The 20,441-nt window shown below is 40.7% G+C and overlaps 2 protein-coding genes across 3 annotated transcripts; one reads left to right on the plus strand and one right to left on the minus strand.

Annotated features, from left to right (window-relative positions):
* Window positions 1–5,233, minus strand: LOC9268077 (uncharacterized). 2 transcript variants are annotated; one of them, XM_015755874.3, is made up of 5 exons: window positions 5,127–5,233; window positions 2,952–3,117; window positions 1,455–1,665; window positions 566–1,299; window positions 1–250 (listed from the first exon to the last, which is right to left on the minus strand). In XM_015755874.3, the coding sequence occupies exons 2-4, from the start codon at window positions 3,111–3,113 to the stop codon at window positions 596–598; spliced, it is 1,077 nt and encodes a 358-aa protein (XP_015611360.1). In that variant the 5' UTR covers window positions 3,114–3,117; window positions 5,127–5,233; the 3' UTR covers window positions 1–250; window positions 566–595. The 2 variants fall into 2 exon arrangements, with proteins under 2 accessions (XP_015611360.1, XP_015611359.1); XM_015755873.2 differs by having other exon boundaries at window positions 2,952–3,128; window positions 5,127–5,172.
* A 6,624-nt stretch (window positions 5,234–11,857) lies between these two features.
* On the plus strand, window positions 11,858–12,667 carry LOC4346762 (uncharacterized). Its single transcript, XM_015755503.3, has one exon. It carries the CDS (start codon window positions 12,027–12,029, stop codon window positions 12,507–12,509), a length of 483 nt encoding a protein of 160 aa, XP_015610989.1. The 5' UTR covers window positions 11,858–12,026; the 3' UTR covers window positions 12,510–12,667.
* The last annotated feature ends 7,774 nt before the right edge of the window (window positions 12,668–20,441 follow it).

Genomic DNA, 20,441 nt, shown 5'->3' on the forward strand with positions numbered 1-20,441 from the left:
TAAGAGGTTGCACACAAATATTCAAATGATAAACGGTACTTGTCAACAGCTGATCTTACAGGAGCATATGGTTTATGATAGTTTTGCTAGCCTCACTAAAGAAACAGCTTAAAGTCTTCTACATTTCCATAAACTTAATGTTTGCAGAGAGACCAAATTTAAGATGAACAGTACCACTCCAAGTCTCCAACACGGGGAATCATATCTGGATCATCGATATGGTGCAGAGAATGCTCATCACAATTGGTTCCTGTAAAAATCAATCCATTTTTGAATTAAACAAACTGTACTTTTCGAAAAGAGAATATTTCAGAAAGTCACATATGAAAGAATCACACACAGACACACAAAATCACATATCAAAAAAAAAACACACACACACACAGAGACACACAAACACACACACACACACACACAAACATACACACACACACACAAAAAAAAACTTCAGTTATAACCTAACTATATCCTTCTCTTTGAGTATTAATACAAATAAATTTTAACAGTGTAAACTAAAACAACATACCTCACTTCATAGAAATAAATAAAATGAATAAATAGATACCTCAAGAAGTAGATACTTGATAAATTGATGCTACTTGGAGATCTTTGCCTGCTTGCCCTCTGCCTCTTCAGTTTGGTCCATTTTGCGCTTAGTACCACTCAAAGTCATAGTCTCCTCAGCGGAACCAACCTCTACTACCATGTCATCATCGCCACCTGTATTCGAGTAAAGCCCATTTTGCAGCACAGGATTAGAGCTGGATATTGATTGAGGAAGCTGCCACATTTGCATCATTTCAGATGGTGTGTGTACAATTGGAACATTCCGTTGCATCTGTTCAGGTGGAAGATATGCCATCTGTGCAACAGGATTATGCCATTGCATCTGTTCATGGGGAGGAAATGTTGGCATTGGTGCAGCGGGATGGCGCCATTGCATCTGTTCACGGGGAAGAAACGGCATTGGTGCAGGGGATTGGCGGCATTGCATCTGTTCATGGGGATGAAATGGCATATGTACTGGGGTAGGATGGCGCCACTGTATCTGTTCATGAGGAAAAACCGGCACCATCTGTGGAGTACCAGGATGGCGCCACTGCATCTGTTCAAGAGGAGCAAATGGCGCATGCAGCATATAGTGATGGTGGGGAGCACAAGGGATGTTATTACTAGCAGGTGGGGTGAAAATTACTGCAGGATGGGCACTTGTCTGCTGGCTTGACTGCTCTCCTTGTATTGTTGTTCCTGTTGGTTTGTTTGACCTGATGCTCTCCAACATGTGGTTGCTTCTAGTAACTGCAATAATATCTACTGTTGAGTTTGTGATATATATGTTGAGGTAATTATAATATTATTAGAGCCATAGGTAGTGCTAAAGCTAAAATTTCCAAATTCTGAAGCATTTGAATTTGTCATATATTGGTCATAAAATGATTAAGGATATCACTTACCAAGGATTGACTTGATCGCCACACGGGCTGCATTTTCCTTTGCATCTCCATCAGTGGTAGCAACCTCACCTGTGTAGGTATATCCACCAGCTAAAACTGATGAAACAAAGGTTGAGCAGATACCATCTAATTTCACTGTGCGGTAAGATGGTTCAGTGATGTTTGCTCGCATGGAGAAGTCATTCAGAACAATGCTACACTTGAATGCCTCCTATGAAGAAACACATAAATAGCATATCAGAAGCAAATTCTTCAAAGATGGATAACATGAAACTTTTTCGGAACAAGGGTATATATGCAGAATGGACTGTCGTTGCCCCAAATTAAGTTAGACTACACATCAGGCCCATCCCTGGGCACGTCTGAGGTGTACAACCATATAGCTAGGGCCCCAAAAATTTATGTGTTTCAACTTAAATCAATATGTTTCGCTATATTTAGAATCTCTTGATTCAATTTTTTCAAAAATTTAACCTTTTTGTTTCACTAAATTGGCTAGAACGTGTTGTTTTCTTCTCAACCACGACAATTGTTTGATGGTAATCATAACTATATCAAATAACTTTACTTTGTGATGGCTATGTGAACGCTCATTCTAGAAAATAAGATTCCATTTTTCCATTTAGTAAGAAAAAACTGAATTGTTGCAATGATTCTTCTTCTAGTTAGTTGGAACGCCACTACATATGTACATGGTTGATCTTGTTGACATGGCTCTAGTTGTCATTGGGTGTGAACAATTCTTGTTTGTTTGATATCAAGACATAGCTAAAGAAAAGATTATCAGACTGTTGCTAGCTTTCCAAGCATAGTTGGAAGGCAAAGCAAAAATCAGTGGTAATATAGACCCATCCTAATGTATTATAAATAATATATAGCCTTGATCAATTATGCAATTACTATTTTCTAAAGATAAATACTCATTTTATATTTTACAGAAGGCCCTCAAATTGTTAGGGACAGCCCTGCTACGCATACCATCGCATTAGATGTTATATATGTGATTATATTATTCTTAATATATATTTTAGTTAGTTATTATCTAGCGTAGAAGTGCACATCAAATAATATTTTTTATGCAAAAGTGTTTTGCAAGCTTCCAATTCATCAGAATAAGCAATAATCATATACCTGAGGAAGAGCGAACAATTCTAGATAATAATTTTTGTATTGCATTTGCCAATAATGTATAAACATGTTTAATGCTGGGGCTTACTAATCATTAGCTTAGTTAAACTTGAGTATATGTAACTAATCAAATCACATAATGAATTTTTGGTTGAAATATGTTTCTTCTTATTATATGTAAAGTAGATCTGAAGGACGAAATGCCAATAATTAATGCAGTGTAGTATGAAAACACAAAGACGTATGAGATTTTTTTAATAGAGTATCTGATAGAATGTACTGATGATATATCTTAAAAATATAGTAAATTATCTTAGTTCAAGAAAAGTACATGAAAAAAAAACTTATGCTTGTTTCAAAAAGAAGTACCTGATCAATCAAGCGAAGTGCTTCAATAAAATCAGCACAAGTATATTCCCTTCTTGTAAAACTGTCATTTTGCTCTGCTTCTCTATGATGACTAGACCCGGTAGATTTCTCAGTTCTCGAGCCAGCGAAGCTTTGAACTGATTTGTTTGGTGTACCCTCCATTTCACTGCACAACAACTTCAGTGACTTATTATATGTTAGAGAAATAAATTAGTGCAAAGCTTTGTATTATTCACACTTCTGAATAGAAGTACTAAGAAGTTTTTGTGGATATCATGGTACGGGCAGCAATTCCAAATAATGCATCAGTAATTGATGTCTGAACCATGCTATAGCAAAAAAAAAAAGATTTCATTTATATATCATATACTCCCTCCATTCCAAATTGATCTACATATAGTTTTTTTTAGGTTATTCCTAAATGATCTACATATTTGTGTTCATTTATTAGAGTCTATTCGTTATTTGTGCAGTGGAGTAAATGGACATTGATACATGCATCTATGCACACAAGTATTTATAACCCACATGCAATATCTTGATTTGCTATTGGCTAGAAAATATTGGGGATGGTGCATGCATTGAGTTTGTTGCTAGAGTAAATATAGTATGAGAGAGTTATTAGCTTTTCTTGGTCTTTATGTACCTATAAGATCAATTTGGAATGGAGGGAGTAGTAATTACGTTGATACCAACTTTAAATAGGAAAGTACTGTGAAAGAAAGCAAGTACAAGCCATTTTCTTATTGAGTTCTATAATTGTTTCCCGCCGATTGCATACGTACATGAGATATGCACATAGTGTAAATAGTATAATATGCTAAGTAAGCCAAATATGCTCATTTGCTCAATATTGTAACCAATCTGCAGTACGAAGATTTGTGCTCACTTCTTACTTAACTACTCTATAAAAGACAATAGAAATGCTTCATATTTTTGGTCTTGAACAAAAGACACATGAATATTTTTTTTTCTAAAGTTTGGTATTACACACATTAGTGTTCTGCCCTGGAATAATACATGATTGTTTAGACCTGTAAAAGTAAGTACATATATACAAAATTCAGGAGATTCACCACATTGAAATCATATTGTTTTTATCTGATCTGTATTTGGATGGTAGATTATGAGATATTTATTCACATGTCAGACAATCAACTAGAGGCCTCAGCCATTTCTTCATCTAAAAAATGGAGGATAATTGAAGAACAACTGAACTAGTTATTATTTGGGTTATCTTTTGACGGTTTGCAAACAAAAATAGTATGAATGCTCATGAAAGAAAGCCAATTATTCTAAAATGTCACTTTCAAATGACCATCAACAGAAAAGAATAGATCTAGATAAAAATACATCACCATGATAAATTAAGAACAGGTAACTAATTATAAACACAGTGAAGAACAAAAAGAACTATGATTTGAAATATCTACTATACAATCACGCAAAATTATTTATATATCCTAAACATAAAGTTCTTGTCCTGAAATGACCCATTCCAAATTATCAGACCAATGGTCCATCAACAAAAATAATAATAGATCTAGATCCATGTCGAAGTACATAAAGAATAGATATAGGTAAGAGTATATGTAAGCATAAAAGGGGAAACTTAGAAATTATGGAAATCACGTAGAAAAAAGCTAGCCATTATCCGAAAGACTCCTAAACGGACAGAAGGATAATTATTTATCTTCAACAAAAAAAATTACTGTCATGGGAGAAATCAATTACTCCAAAGTATCACATGGATTGAAAAAAAATAGATCTAGATCTATGTACAACAAAATAGGATATGGGTTGAAATATATCAACATGGAAAGAGCAACTAAAAATTTATTGGCATAATGAAGAACGAAAAAACTATATATTATTTGGAAGATCTCTTGAACAGCAACAAAGATAATTTCTTCTCTTCAGAAAAAAAAATCAATTGGAACAGTCTATAACTTCAGAAAAAAAAAACCATCAACATGATGAACAAATACAAACCCAAGTGCATAAAAAATAGAAGTGTACTGGAATACATCAATAAGGAACATCTAAGAGATTATGAGCACATACAAAAGTTCTCCCAAGGGATTAAAAACATACAGTATCTCGCAAGGGATTAGCTCAAGATTTGGCTAGAAGAAAAACTCAAGATTCAAAAGGTGAAGAGTCACAAGAGCTTACATCCATGAGTAGAGGATACAATGAGGATGATCTGATTGCTCTAGCTCTCACAGGGCAAATCTGGTTCCCCTCTAAATATATATTGGCTACCTGGGTGAGATTTGGACGAAAGAGTTTTAGTTGTGTCCATCTTTATCTCCTTATGAGAAACAAGCAATAACAAAAAAAGTTACTTTTTCTTTGTCTTTACCCCTTTATGACAATAAAGGGGTATAATAAATGTCAAAAGGATGAAAAAGGTAATGAAGAGAAACTGACTAGATAAGAATGCGTGCCAATCTTTTATTTATATATAGTAATTAATAATTACCAGATTGGAATAGCAGGAAGCTTAGAAAATGAATTATTTCCTCCGTTTCATAATATAAGTCATTCTAGCATTGCCCACATTCATATAGATGTTAATGAATCTGGACATATATGTGGCTAGATTCATTAGTATCTATAAGAATGTGGGCAATCCTAGAATGACTTATATTGTGAAACGGAGGGAGTAGCAAAGTAGGATGGATGCCAAGGAAAAAGCATCCATTCATGGGTGGTCTTACATATCATTGATGGTACACACACTCTAGAATAGCGTGCCCTTCAGTTCATACCTACCATTTCTATAGTACATGTACCATAGAAAAAATCAGAAAATATTTTTTGAGAAAAAATAACAAAAATAAAAATGAACCGTTTGACATAGCCCCCCCTCAACATTAACCATGAAACCGACAGGTGTGGCCAACACTATGTGTGGCCAATGTACTGTACTGTTCAGCTTTTGGCCCGTCTGGTATAGCTTTTGGCCCGTCTTCACTTTGCGATTGTTATCACAGCATTGCTTCGCTCCAACAATACATGTACACCATTTTAGTGTTACTAGATGTTATGGAGGTAATACTCGTAATCGTGGTTAATTTACATCCACGTATTCATTTTGGTGTAATTCGTGGCCGCCAACCATCTTGAAAGGGATGTTTGTGCACAGGGAGCAAGTAAAGCATGGGCAGAACATCCATTGTTTATTTTCTATGATATATCTCAACTCACAAATATCCATAAGAGGAATTAGAGAACTTGAGTACTAAACATGTATAGAACTTAGCTAAAACAGGAGAGCTTTCTTATGTAGTTATCTCATGTCACTTGGCCTCGATATGAGGTAGATTGTTTCCACACAACACATCCGTATCAAGGTTTCTTAAATCTCAATATAGATCCTCAAGGAGGACAAGAGAGCCAAACCAAATCTACTAAAAAATGGTTTTCTCTAGAGGCCAAAATGTATTTTCGCTGGCGGACAGTGATGCCGCTAGCAGTCTAAGGCTAGTGAAATAAATGCATTTTAACTAGTGGCCGACCGGCCGCCAGTGCAAATCGAGTTTGACAAACAGCATGCTAAGACAGCCACTAGCAAAAATAGTATGTTTGTTGGCGGCATCTAGGAGAACCGCCAGCGAAAACATTTTTGGAGCAAAAAGAAAATTGAAAATCAGGATCCAGATCTGTGCTCGAAACCACGATGATGACGCCAGGCTCCAACACCGGTCTTGGCCTGCTTGTTGAGCTATGCCAAAGGTCCCGGAGCAAGGCATGCACGACCGTCGCCATGTCCATCCTTGTTAGCCTCGCCGTCACCGTATCCATCTTCCATGAGCGCGGATCGGTCCAAGCCAGAGGGAGGGAGGGTAGAGGTCAGCTCCCCATCCATGGGAATCGATGCCCTCGGAGTCTCCGCCACCAGATCCACCTTCAAACAGGGTGGCTGCCAATGGATCCGCTGCCAAACGGGGTTGCCGCCTCCGGATCCGCCTCTGAACGGGGTCGCCGCTACCGGATCTGCCTCCGAACAGAGTTGCGGCCGCCGGATCCATCGCCGCTGAACGGAGTCGCCCAATCTCCGTTGCTGCCTGTGGACGCCGCCACCGTGGGGAAGGGTGATGGAGGGCGTGCCTGTGGGGAATGGGGTCACCCAAGCTTTTCTCGTGGACGCTGCCGCCCATGTGAAAGGAGGAGACGGGCCCACCCGTGGGGAAGGAGGAGGAGCCCAAGCTCCGAGCGGCGCCAATGGGGAAGGAGGCAGAAGAAGGGAGAGGGAGGAAGAAATGGTGAGGGAGGAAAGGGGACTTAGATAGGGTTGTGGCACGGACTCCCCTTTAATATGGTGATTTTTTTCCTGATGGTCCTCTCTACCGGCCGCTAGCGAAAATCAATTTTTCACAGCAGTCACTTAAGAGGTCCGCCTACAAAAATAACTATATTTTTGCAAGTGGACCTTGGTGATCATCAGCGCTGGCAGCCCTTAACCCCTACCCCTCATTATATTTTCGCAAGCGGAGTTAGATTTTGGCCGCTAGTAAAAAAAATTAGGGTGCCACCATGAGAAAACCCTTTTTCTCGTAGTGAAAATTAGAAAATGAAGGGCGCCCATTTAAGTGATATGTTTGAATATAAAATCATTTTTTGGAAAAAAAAATGCCGTAGGGAAGTTTCCTACCATGCACATATATATAAATATATTGTTTTACAATGTACACAGATTGTTTGTATTACATGTATTTCATCCGTTGTGTAATGAGGTGGAAATAACTTTCTTTTGCCCTATGGATAACCACGGCAAACTCAAATCTGAAACGATCTCTACAAGTTGAGAAAGTGGGTTTATGTTTCTCATAATCCAAATACTCCAGGCCGTTCCAATTATTATCTCCTTGTATAATGGGACTTAATTTTTGCTTGACTTTGAAATCTTCAATAGCTTCCTAAATAAAACATTTATCATTCTTATTGGGAAAACAAAATCACAGAAGAGTTGCGCACAAGAAAAGATGTCTCAATGTTTCTTCTTGTTTGAGATTGCACATAACATAATTGTAATCAGGCCCACATGAAAATCACTCTTCTATAACCAGTCAACCGATCAGGGCTAGCTGTTTACTGTGCCCATGAAACACTTGATGGGTATAAAATCATTGCCGCACATGGAGAATTGTGGAGTATTTCGGGGCATGCATGATCAATTGATGAAAACATAGCTTGTGATATAGTCTTGATGAGTTCTTTAGGTTCCTTTGCCATGGAAATTAAACAAGACGGTTTCATATAACATATATCATTCAGAACATACTTGATTATGCGTAGTGGTTATATATATGAACCTCTAACAATGCTACAGCAACATATCGTTTCACATAATTTGCATTCTTAGTTGTATGAATAATTTCCCCTGAGAGAAGCTTCTCAGTTAAACGCTATAGCCAACTATACTTCTAGGAAGTATTGTATAGCTAGCATAAAACCAATGAAACTGTTGGAATGTAATATATTAGTGCTAACAAGTTACGGATGTATGTGGATTTATAATAATGGTGAGGATTGAGTTAGTATTCGAACTCTTGAACTGGAGGCACCACATACATCACAATAACGGTGGTGTAGCACACATATTTGAAGGGAGGTTGGTAGTTTGTCCATGGCATAGCAGCTGGTGTGCTATGTTGATTACCGAAGAGCAGTCGTATATAGCCCCAAAAATGTAGTCTTCTACTGAGGTATGTTAATAAATATTGTGTTTTCTATGTTGCCATCTTCCATGTCGAGGAGATTAATGGATGACAAGATTGGTGAGGTTAGTCATTCCTCAATTAATTTGGGAATGACTAACCTCACAAATAGGTTGAACATATGCGTCCAAATAAAAAGGGGGTGTTGCACTGTAGCCGAGGTCACAATGACATACTGTATGCATATGGGAATAATCCGATGGTTTGGCCAGCTCCCAAGATGGCCATTGTGCTAGCTAGGTTAATAAATAGATCTCCTTTAGTCAGGACCCAGATGTTAGTAGCTAATTAAGGGTTGAATTCCATTATCAAATATCAGTTGTTTAGTGTTGTCATGATGCATGTCTTGGTAAATCAATGTCCACATAACTTATCGATGCATTCGAGCCGATCTTTTTTTTTCAATCCTGAAACCTCAATGGTGTTGGTTCCTAAACCGGTGCCTTTCGATTCCCCAGTCATCAGTGCCGCCTCCAGAGTGCCGGTTGGGAAATTCGGCACCTAAGGCCGGTTCCCAACGGGCATCAATAGGCTATTCTATAGTAGTGATGACACGAATATTTTCATGTTGGCATGCCTAACTACCAGCTGCAGCAACGTCACTGCTAACTCAGATCTGAACGTGAAGTGGTATTTGGGGTTGGATGATGGAGACCCATGGTGGCGGCTGGCGATAGGGCTTGATGAATGATGACAACTCATGGAAGTGATGGGCCCAATTAGGAGGAGATCCCGCGACATGATGGGGCATGTCGTGGACACATGCCGTGGTTGCCCTAGTGAAGCAGGGACGGGTATCGACTTGACTGGGAAACAACATGCACTATGACATTTACCTAAGTAAATAAAAACATAGAAACATAGAGAAAAAACTACATGAACGTCAGACTATCTTATCCTCTCTGTCCACATGTATAAAGTCTTTAGGTTACTTTCAACTTTTCTTTCATAAACTATTGCTCTGATTTACGATCTACTTAATGCAAAAAAAATGAGCATAGCATGTAGGGCGTGAGGATCTTGGGGATAACCGCATGCGGTGTGAATCGGACGGCAGGTGGTGCCTGATATTTTGTGCCAAATCGACTGCCTGACACATAGTTAGCTCTGAACATTTATATGCCTCGAATATATGCGGGTAGTCTCCCTTTTGAAATGGAGATATTTAGTTATATGAACTGCTCCATATAGAGAGTAAAATTGTTGAGGACTTTTACTGTGCTTGGGAGGTATAAGAGGTATAACCCAGGTACCTCTAAACCAATTAATATCCACCGTTGATTTCTAAAGGATAAAGAGTAATGTAGTAATAAAAATTAATGTTAACAAAGGTAGCTTAGTAATTCCTCAATCAGTCAATTGCCCATCCGCTGGCTAGTGGCGGACATCCTATGCCAATGTGATCGTTAACCCACTCCATCTGTCTAACCCTAAGAGAAAGAAGGAGCGAGGAAAAGGGCAGCCGAGTGCGAGCGTGCACAGTACGATGGCTGATCTTATTGTTGCTGAATGCTGCGTGATGCAGATGCTGCTAATGGATGCTGGCTGCTGATGAAGGTTACATAGTACTTCCTCCATTTCATATTATAAGACTTTCTATCATTACCCACATTCTTATAGATATTAATAAATCTAGATATATATGTGTATAGATTCATTAACATCTATATGAATATGGGTAATGCTAGAAAGTCTTTTTTTTAGATGATGGATTAAACCGGCCTCTACACCCAAAGGATGTACACAGCCTAAAAGTCTCTTACACAAGCACTTAGGCTCACACCCTTACAAAAGGTTTAACACAAATTCGAGTGACCACAAACGGATACTTAGACAATGACAGAGATTAGCCAAAATAGTACTTAAGACAACAAAACCCCATGGTGCAAAGAAGAGAGAGCATTAAACTTCTAATCTTCTTCTTAAGTTCCACCCTCTCATTGCAAAGAAACTAGAAATTCTCTTCTCCAATATCTTGCAACCATCTTTTACTCTTTGGCCATCTTCCTCCTTAAGCAGCGAAGACCATTGTCTTGCCCAAAAAGTCCCTCTGAAAATCACCTGCAACAAGAAATTAGTGTTGGAGCCATTAAAGACTATATCATTTCTGCACAACCATACCGCCCAACACAACGCTGCGACCCCTACAAAGACTTGAGTTTTTAGCTTAGGTTGAACCCCCCTTAGCCAATTACCCAATAAGCTAGCAACATTCCTAGGCGGATGAATTCCAAAAGAAATGAAGACAGCATTCCACATAAATCGTGCAAGAGGACAATCAAAGAAAAGAAAAGATGTTGTATTGATTCATTAGAATCACAAAAACAGCATTTAACACTACCTTTCCATTTTCTCTTGACCAAATTGTCTTTTGTTAGGATTACTCCACTTCTTAAGTACCACAAAAAAATTTTAATTTTCAGCAGTACCTTGAGTTTCCAGATTCATTAGAAAGTCTTATAATATGAAACGGAGGGAGTAGCATTTATTCATTTTTGCGAATCATTGATTAGCTCCAAAGCTGTTAAATGGAAAGTTTGAAGTAATTGATTTCTTGCGAAATTGATGCGCTTAATTACTAGCATGACCAAAGAAAATATTCTGTTGTTAATCGCTGAGCATTTAATTAAGCAGATCAAGCAGAGAGAGAAACTAGTTAAGCAACATACTGAGACATGTTACTACTAATTTGCATCCACTGTACTAGCATTGACAACTTTTTTGACCACAATATCTCATATCCGAATCTACCGGTGATTCTTCTCAAATCCTGAATCTAGGTAAAATATGATTGCATGTATTTTCCATTAATTAACTACACGAAAAAATTGTAAAAGTCAATTATTTATATTAACCTTCCACCCTTTAAGTATACCTTTCACTATAGTGCAATGGATTATAGGCGATCAATTGTTGTAATTAATTCCAGGCACATAAGAAACTCTCAAAACTGTTAACCATGACAAAATTCTTGCTGGACAAAATTAATTAACCAACAAATTTCCTGCAACAACTAACAAAATTTATATGATGCTTTCACAAACTTTCCTCGCGGCCTCAGATGGAGCTAGGCGCCTTACATGGGCCGCTGTGGCCGCACACCCGCTCAAGCTTGGGCTGCTCCCATGTCGCTCTCGCTGCATGTGAATGATTTCCTCTCATCCGCTCGCGATTTCCACCGGATTTCCCATTAACCAAAAGCCATCGTCCTCGCGGCGAGCTCGGTGCAACCACTGCTTCCACCTACCACTTCTACTACTCATACACGCAGTGCCATTGGTGTCCACCTCGATCGATCTCTCCCCTCACAATCCTCTCTCACGTACGCAAGCTAGCTAGCTATCTAGCCATGTCGATCAGTCCACGCTTCTTGGCCGTCGCCGCCGTCCTCGCCGGCGCGATGTACTCCGCCGCGACGGTGGCCGCGGACACGCCGGGCGGCAGCTGCCCGTACCCGTGCCTCCCGCCGCCGATCGCCGGTGGCGCGGTGAACAGCTACCCTCCGCCGCCGCCCGCGGGGAGTAGTAGCAGCAGCAGCTCAGGTGGAGGCGATGGCGGCGCCGGCGGGTTGTTTGGCGGGACCTACCCGCCGCCGCCGCCCGGGGTGATGCCTGGGGCCTTCGCTCCGCCGTTCGGCGGCGGGTTCCCGTACGGGCCAGCGCCGCCGCCGCCCAACCCGATCCTGCCGTGGTTCCCGTGGTACTACCAGCACAACAACCCCATCACCGGGTCGACGACGTCGGCGGCGGCGGTGGGCCGGACGCCGGCGAGCATGGTCACGACGGTGGTGTTGCTCCCGCTGTTCTTGGTTGCTCTTCTTCGTGTGCTGTAGAGTGCTTAATAAATTCTAATTTGTCGCTAGGAGTGTTTTGCTAGGTAATTAGTAAGATGTTTTATGTACAACCTGGTTTTTGTTAACTGAGATGATCTATGGAGTTACTTTTACGAAATTATTATTATGATGATCATGATGATGTGAGTATCGAGAAATGCTTGTCCTTTTTTTTTTTTTGTTCATTATAGGTTTCACAAGTTCATGAAATATGGGGTGAATTATGGATAAACTTCACCTTGGTGATTTAAAGTTTTTTTTGTTAAAAAAAAGTACCTTTCAAAGATTAATTGTAAAAGAAAGTTCCAACTTTTTTGGAGTTCGAACAAACAAAAAAAAAGGATAATATTGACAGAACACAGTCACACAATTTGATCACCTAGCCAGTATGCCTCCTTTCTGAATCAACCGTGTTCTACTTTTTGTTCTTATCGTCAAAGTTTCGAGGTGAAAAGGCGTTTTTCCCACTCACCTTTCAGGCATTCAGCTGTCAATCATAGAGAGGCTACTGAAGCTTCTAGCTAGCATTGTATTGATGCCATCTCTGTTTGTTCAGATGTCAAAGTCTAGCAATTAAATCAGTAGGAAAGCATCAGCTTCTAAATTCATATCTAGGCCCACATTTGCCCGTTTTTCCGTGCCTGTACCACACCTTTCTTGACTGGATTTTCTGGAACATATATATAACTTGCCACAGAACCTTCTAATTTAAACAGTGCCAAACATGAATTAATACATTTGCGATTGTGCTCACAACCTTAATTTGAACTAAACATTTCCTCGATAATCCGTTTTATATTCTAGAACTGGTCATTGCCCAGAAGACTAGAACCGGAAGATGACAAGAACGAAGAACACGTTGCCCCCTTTACCTGGAAATCTGGACGTTTCTTTCTCGCGTCACAAATTGCCAGTTGGTAGTGAGAGTCCAGCTAATGGCGACGACGGTTTCTGGGAGATATGGTGACGTGAGGGCTATCCTGTTTCCCTTTTCGGTTTTGATATAGAGGTACTACAAGAATGAAACTGTTGGCTTATTGAAAGGAAAAAGGGAATGGAATTATGCAAGTGCCCAAGAAGTTATCATCGGCCAATTCGTCCCATACATGCATATATAATTGCATACACGGATACACCAACCGAAAAAAAAGGTTCTTTTTTCTCTTTGGGGCCTAGCTAGCCTGCTAAAGTCAGGTACTGCAGAGTACGTACTCTACCAAACTCTCGAGGAGCTGATTCATTTTATCATCAGAAAATGGATGGCCAACCAGAACAAACAAGTCCTTAGCCCAGAAATTGAAATTTCGGATTTTCTTTTTTTTAAGTCAGTTAAAATTATTAAATGTTAATAATTTTGTACTCCATGCATATTATGCTCCCATTTATTATAATAATTACTAATAACATAAAAAACCACATGAGAAGGACGTATTAATATTAATTCAGATCTATTCAATAGTTTATTCTCTATACAATTGAGTGGACAAGGATCATTAAATTATATATAGATCCAAGTATTTAAAGAAGAGTAAAATGCACCAACGGTCCTTAAATTTGTCAGGAGGTTTCACTTAGGTCCACGAACTTGCAAAGCGCACATCGAGGTCCCTAAACTTGGTTTATTGTATCATCCTGGTCCAAAACCGCGTTTGACCGTGGTCTTGCCTACGTGGCATGCCACGTGGATGATGACATGGAATTTTTTTATATTTTTTTCTTCCTTCTTTTTTTTTCTCCCTTCTTCCTTTTTTTCTCTCCTGTGCCTCCGCCGGTCGACACGGGAGCGGGGGCGAAGAGGGGGGGCGGCGGCAGGTACAAGGGCAGGCGTCGGCGAGCTCGGCGCGCGCGGGGGGAGGTGTTGCCGACCGGGGTTGGCGAGCTCGGCGTGAGCGGGGCAGACACGAGCTCGACGGCGGCAGGGTGAGCTCGACTTGAGCAGCGACGACTGGGAGAGGAGGACGGCGGCGCTGTGTGCGTGCGGGGGGTGGTGTTGCCGGCCGCGGCCCGAGGGGAGGTGTCGCCGACCGCAGCTGCGCGTGAGGGGGGAGGCATCGGCGAGCAAGGCGCGAGCTCAACGGCGACAGCGGGGCGGCAGGGCGAGCTTGAGCTCTCTCCCCCCCCCTCCATCGGCGAGCTTGAGGTCTCTCCCCTCCCCTCTCGGACCGCGACGGCGACGAGGACAGCGCGTCGATGCGAGCGAGCGAGGGGGGCGGAGATGGTGGATACGAGGAGGAGCGCGGCGGCGAAGCGCCCGGTGGCGGAGGAGGACCAGGGAGGAGGAGAAGGCGGCGGCGCCGGCTGCTGTTGTGGCGGGGGAGAGGGCGGGGGCGGCGACGGCCCCGTCGGTGGGGTGCAGGCCGGCGAAGCGCGGCAAGGTGCGGCCGAGCCGTCGGGGGCCCTCTTCCCCCAGTCACCGCCGCGCGCTCGCCTCCGACAGTGACGGCGCCATGGCGTGCAGTGGCGCCACCCCTTCTCCCCCCATCGCCACCGCTGTCCTCCCCCATCAACGCCGTCATCTTCCTTCCCCGTCGCAACATGCCCCAGCACGCTCGCCACCGTCGCGCGCTCGCCTCCAGCAGTGGCGGCACCCATGGCGTGCGGTGGCGGCGGCGCGTTCGCGTGCGCCACGCGTGCCCATAGAGGAGAGGAGAGGGCAGCGGCTCGGTTGTGAAGGAGGGAGAAAAAAAAGAAAGAAGGGAGAAAAAAATTCCATGTCATCATCCACATGGCGTGCTACGTAGGCAAGACCACGGTCAAACGCAGTTTTGGACCGGGATGATACCTCGATGTGCGCTTTGTAAGTTCGTGGACCTAAGTGAAACCTTCTGACAACTTTAAGGACCGCTGGTGTATTTTACTCTTTAAAGAATATAGCAATCTAAGCTCTCCATTGTTGCTATCAATGTGAATAACATGTTTAAACTTAACACAAATGGTATTATAGTGGAATTAACATGTTCATTCACTAGTTGTGGTATGAATATAAGTGAAATATCGCTAAACTCTTCATTATCACTTGAAACAACAAACAAATTATTTTGTGACAAAGGTATTTCATCAATTGTTTCCATTATGGGTTGCTTTAATATAGCATAAGAACAAGACATATTTAGCACATCATAACTATGCACGCCTTGAGTAAATGTAGTACCATTATCATTATCAATGTTCTCATCTTCAGAAATTGTAGGTGCTAGCTCAATTAAACTTTCTTGAAGCATGCATAGAACAACGGGTAGGTCGTCCTGTTGTATGTCTTTCTTCACTTCCTTATTACCTTGGTTGTTATCAGATACCTGCCAAATGTTAGAAACAGATCGGCCAATCCAAAACTCATGCTCCAAGTGGCGGTTGACGCGCTGTAGTAGTGGCGGAGGATGGTCGTGTGCTCGCTGGCGGTGGCGTAGTATGAAAAGTTGTGGATGGCTTAGCTTGTGCAATCATGGTCGATGTTCTTCGCATGAGGGAGTTGCTAATCTTGCTTTTGTTCTTTTGCTAGTGTACCTGCAACTCTTTCTCTGCAATCATAGGAAGCTAGAACAAAGATTGACAATAGTATATTCTTTATAATAAACAATATCTTGAATTTCATGCCTCCACCCACGATAAAAATGACAAATTTTATCCTTTATTTCCTCTACTACCCCGCAACATTTAATACCCTAATTGAGCTCTTCATAGTATTCATGAACAATCAAATTACCATGTTCTAGTCATTGAAATCTCTTACGCAAATCACACAGGTAGGAAGGAGGAACAAATGTACCAGGTTGTAAGTGGGAACTACCTGTTAATGGCATCACTAGCTCGGATATGACCTTGGCCCTTATGTATTCATCAAACAAAGGTGCATGCTTTCTATGTGAGATTTACGTATTATATATTTGAATAAACATTATTACATCATGAGTTTTGTGTGTTCTCGTTTGCAAAGGTACATGCTTGGGTAAAAGGAGAGAGACCAAGCGCAAGGCATAATAAATGGCTGATCGAATAAGTTGATTGGGGACCAAACCAAGATCTTTCCCAAGTCTTATCCTACAGTACAACGTCACTTTCTGTCAATGGAAGTCAAGATATAAAGTTCGGCATGTTTTGGATTCAGATTCGGACTTCGTGATAGCGCCAACTTCTAATGGACCTAGCCGCTAATCTAGAAGGAATCTCGGGGCCCATGAGTACTTGTTGGAAAGCATATGGAATCTACTTTCAGATGGTTTGGTCCCACATCAAAACTCCTATCAAGCTGTCAAGAATCTGCAAAACAAGCCACGAAGCTCATCAAGTCCGATTCTAATTTGGGCCTTGATTCTTGTAATGGTGCCCTGAGCTAAGCCCAAGGGGTGTACGCCCGAGGGCTAACCCTAGGATGTCCTTAATCATATTTATTTAGTAGCTGTCATATTATAGTCTGATTTTTCTTAGATTATTTTTGCCATTGTAGTTTCACCGCTAGTTTGGTTTGTGGAAGCCCAACTTTGAGATCTTAATCATTCATCTGCAAATTGAGTTGCAATCTACCTTGTTCTTACTTGTGTTCTTCGATTCTCATGCAATGATTAGTCTTCTCGGTGAGGCAAACTGAGCGGCGCACGGTTGATGACCAGAGGAGCGTGGTATTGCAATTGCACTGAACGGATCGTGCTGATCGAAAGCTGTACCATATGTGTCAAGTTTCCACCAAATCGAGAGTTATTAATACCTATCAGAAGGTTGGGACCCTAGTTCACTACCTAGATCATTCCACCAAATTATCGCAAAGTCCTTCAACACACCAGTAGCTTGACTAACCCTATGTACCTATGGAACTAGGTGTGAATTAAACTTCTGTTGTACTGTCATCCCCGAATCAAAATATGCCTCAACATCATAAGCAATAGAAAATAATGGAATACTAAACTTGACATTAGCAAAATTATTACCTCCCATACATTGATGATTGCAGCGAAGGCATTGACATAGTCATTCATCTTATGTTGCTTGCTGGTGAACCTCTCCATGTTCATGGGTACCATCTCGAAGGAGTAGACGGCCCTTCAACTCGTCAAGTATGTCGTTAAGACTAGCTAACCGTCATTCCAAAAGCTCAATGAAATTGGTTATGTCTAAATTGGCCATAGCATCATCCAACCTTTTCATCATTTGGTCTATTGTTCCCTACCTCTGAGTGCGAAAACCTTTGGACTATTTTCTCCTGTTGACATTGTTAGCGAAAACATATAATAGAAAACAAAAACTCAAAAGGATTATCCCTATCAGCTACTAGACAAGGATCGCAGTGGAGGCTAGCAAATGAAAGCATCTTACCAAGCTCTTACAAGTGTTTTACCAATTATGCTAAGTATGGTATAACCGATGGCTGGTTCGTGATACTGGAGGGCATGATCTGGCGATTGAAAAGGGTCGAAGCTGTACTGAGCGAGAAGCATGTATGTGGAGCTTAGGAGGCCAAATTTATTGAAGCAAAGGAAAGCAATTGTGCCAATCAGAAAAATGTATAATAATAGTTCAAAGTACTAGTAAATGTGTTGGTCTAGCCTAGACTCAAACTCTAGCTCAAGCAAGCACCAAACAACACTAAGGGTGTGTTTGAGGAGGAGATTGGGAAGATACGCAAAACGAGGTGAGCCATTAGCGAATGATTAATTGAGTATTAACTATTTTAAATTTCAAAAATGGATTAATATGATTTTTAAAGCAACTTTCCTATAGTTGCAAAAAACGCACCGTTTAGTAGTTTGGGAAGCGTGCGTGCGGAAAACGAGGTGCTTTGTCACCCTATCTCACACAAACGAACGCAGCCTAAGGACTAGATATAAATCAATGCACAACTCTACACTCTAAACACAAAATCAAAGGAGTCACTGAAATTTTCTTTTTCACTTTTTTCTTTTCGTTCTTTTCTTTCTTTCTTATTTGGTGCACCTTTTTTTTCTTTTTTTTTCAACTTTCTATCTTTTTCTATTTGCTTTTTTTCCCTAATTTTTTAACAGGAACTAACCAAATATCTAAATCAGGAACCAAAAGTTACTGTGAGGAAAACAATGGTCTCGGCCGCCTTTCTGGAGTAGACTGGCTTGCAAAAAAAAAAGAAAAATCGAATATTAATTCTATCTATGTACTGAAGCTGGTGTAGATCTATCTGTTTTCCTAGTCCTTCTCATCCTAACTCCCAACACATATAAGCACGGACTATGTTACATGGAAATCGTAACACTTGATGCCACTTCACAACCGACCGAAAGAAACTCTTGCAAACTGCAAAAAGGGGAACCCGATGATGATAGGGTTCAATTTTCTAGTTGCAGATGAATGATTACGAATTCGATGTTGGGGTTCTTCAAATTGACTAACAGCGAAATAGCATGACGACATATTAATCTAAGCAAAATTTGACTATGGCTGCTACTAAATATATATGATTAGAGACGTCCTAGAGTTAGGCGTTTACCCCTTGGGCTTAGTCCACAACACAATTATAAGACCCACAGACAAATCAGACTTGGACTGGATAAGATACGTGGCCTGTTTTGCAGATTCCTGACAACTCAGGAGGAATTTTAATGTGGGAACTTGACCATCTGAAAGTAGATTTAATAAGCTTTCCAACAAGTATTCATGGGTCCCGAAAGTCCTTCTGGATCAACGGCTAGGTGTGTTTGAAGTTGATATTTTCGAAGGCTTGAATCCTAATCTAGAATATGCAGAACTTAACCTCTTCCCATAAATGGACCAAAAGTGATGTGGTGGTGAAGGAGTAGACTTGAGGAAAGTTTTGGTTTTATCCCCAATCAACTTTTTTGATCATCCATGCATACCTTGCTCTCGGTCTGTTTTCCATCACCCAAGATAGTACATCTACAACGAGAACACAAAAAACTCATGGTGCAGTAAAGTTTGTTCAAATATATAACACATAAATCTTCCGTAGAAAGCATGCTCCTTGGATTGATGAATACATAGGGCCTCCTGGAAACATTTCAAAGCGTAAACCAAACGTCCATTGGTTATGCATTTTGTTGTAGAAGCGTGAAGAGGATAATAAATAGTAATAAATACTACAATACTCCCTCCGTACTCGTAAAGGAAGTCTTTTTGGACAATGTTTAAGTCAAACCTTGGGAATATAAATCTTGAATAACTCTCAAGTTGTTGAGTTTGGAAATGTAAAAATTATATGAATATATTTTTCTTGAAAAATAATTTCATAAAAGTATACATATATCACTTTTCTATAAATATTTTTATAGAAACAAGAAGTCAAAGTTGTGTTTTGGAGACCATGTCGCTGTCCAAAACAACTTCCATTACGAGTACGGAGAGAGCATAGCTTTTTGCCAGCCATGGATGAAGATTTGGCAGCATAGTTTGCTTTTGAAAATTTCTTGTCATTCAATCGAATCGTGTTGGTGTTACTATGTTTTATGGATGCTGATGGTTGTGATGTAAACTTTGTAATAATTTAGCTTTACTTTTTTAGATTAGTTGGATCTATGCCATTACAGATTTACTGGTTTTGAAAAATACTATCAAAATTCGTTAAACCAGCTATGTGTCACCGAGATTTTCTAAAATTCAAACAGGCCATTGACCGCCATTATTGTTAAGTTTCCTGTCACCTTCTCCCCTAATCTCATTCCATCTGGATGTGAGACCGAGTGTGTGTGCATGGGGGGGAGGGGTGGGGGGGGATCGCCGGTGACGATCAGTGTCCCATCGTTGTCAGCGAGCTTCGACCAACTGGTTCTCTAATTTTCCAATCATGGTTTGGGCACTCAAAATCTGAAGAACATTCTTTCTTTTTTACTTTTCCGCCGTTGGCTTGTGAAAAACATTATCTTCCTTTGTATGGCCTTCAATTATTTTATATCATAATAGAGGATGTCTCAGAAAAGTAAACTCAAATAATTGACCATTATAGTTCCATAATAT

Source organism: Oryza sativa, chromosome 9 (genome assembly GCF_034140825.1).
Source record: "Oryza sativa Japonica Group chromosome 9, ASM3414082v1".
NCBI classification, from domain to species: Eukaryota; Viridiplantae; Streptophyta; class Magnoliopsida; order Poales; family Poaceae; genus Oryza; species Oryza sativa.

Coding starts and splice junctions, on each gene's coding strand:
- LOC9268077 (XM_015755873.2), bottom strand. Junction 1,666..2,951: donor CACTTCGCTTGATTGATCAG/GTACTTCTTTTT, acceptor GTTTCTTCATAG/GAGGCATTCAAGTGTAGCAT. Junction 1,300..1,454: donor GGCGATCAAGTCAATCCTTG/GTAAGTGATATC, acceptor ATATTATTGCAG/TTACTAGAAGCAACCACATG.
- LOC4346762 (XM_015755503.3), top strand. CDS start 12,027: ATGTCGATCAGTCCACGCTTCTTGGCCGTCGCCGCCGTCCTCGCCGGC.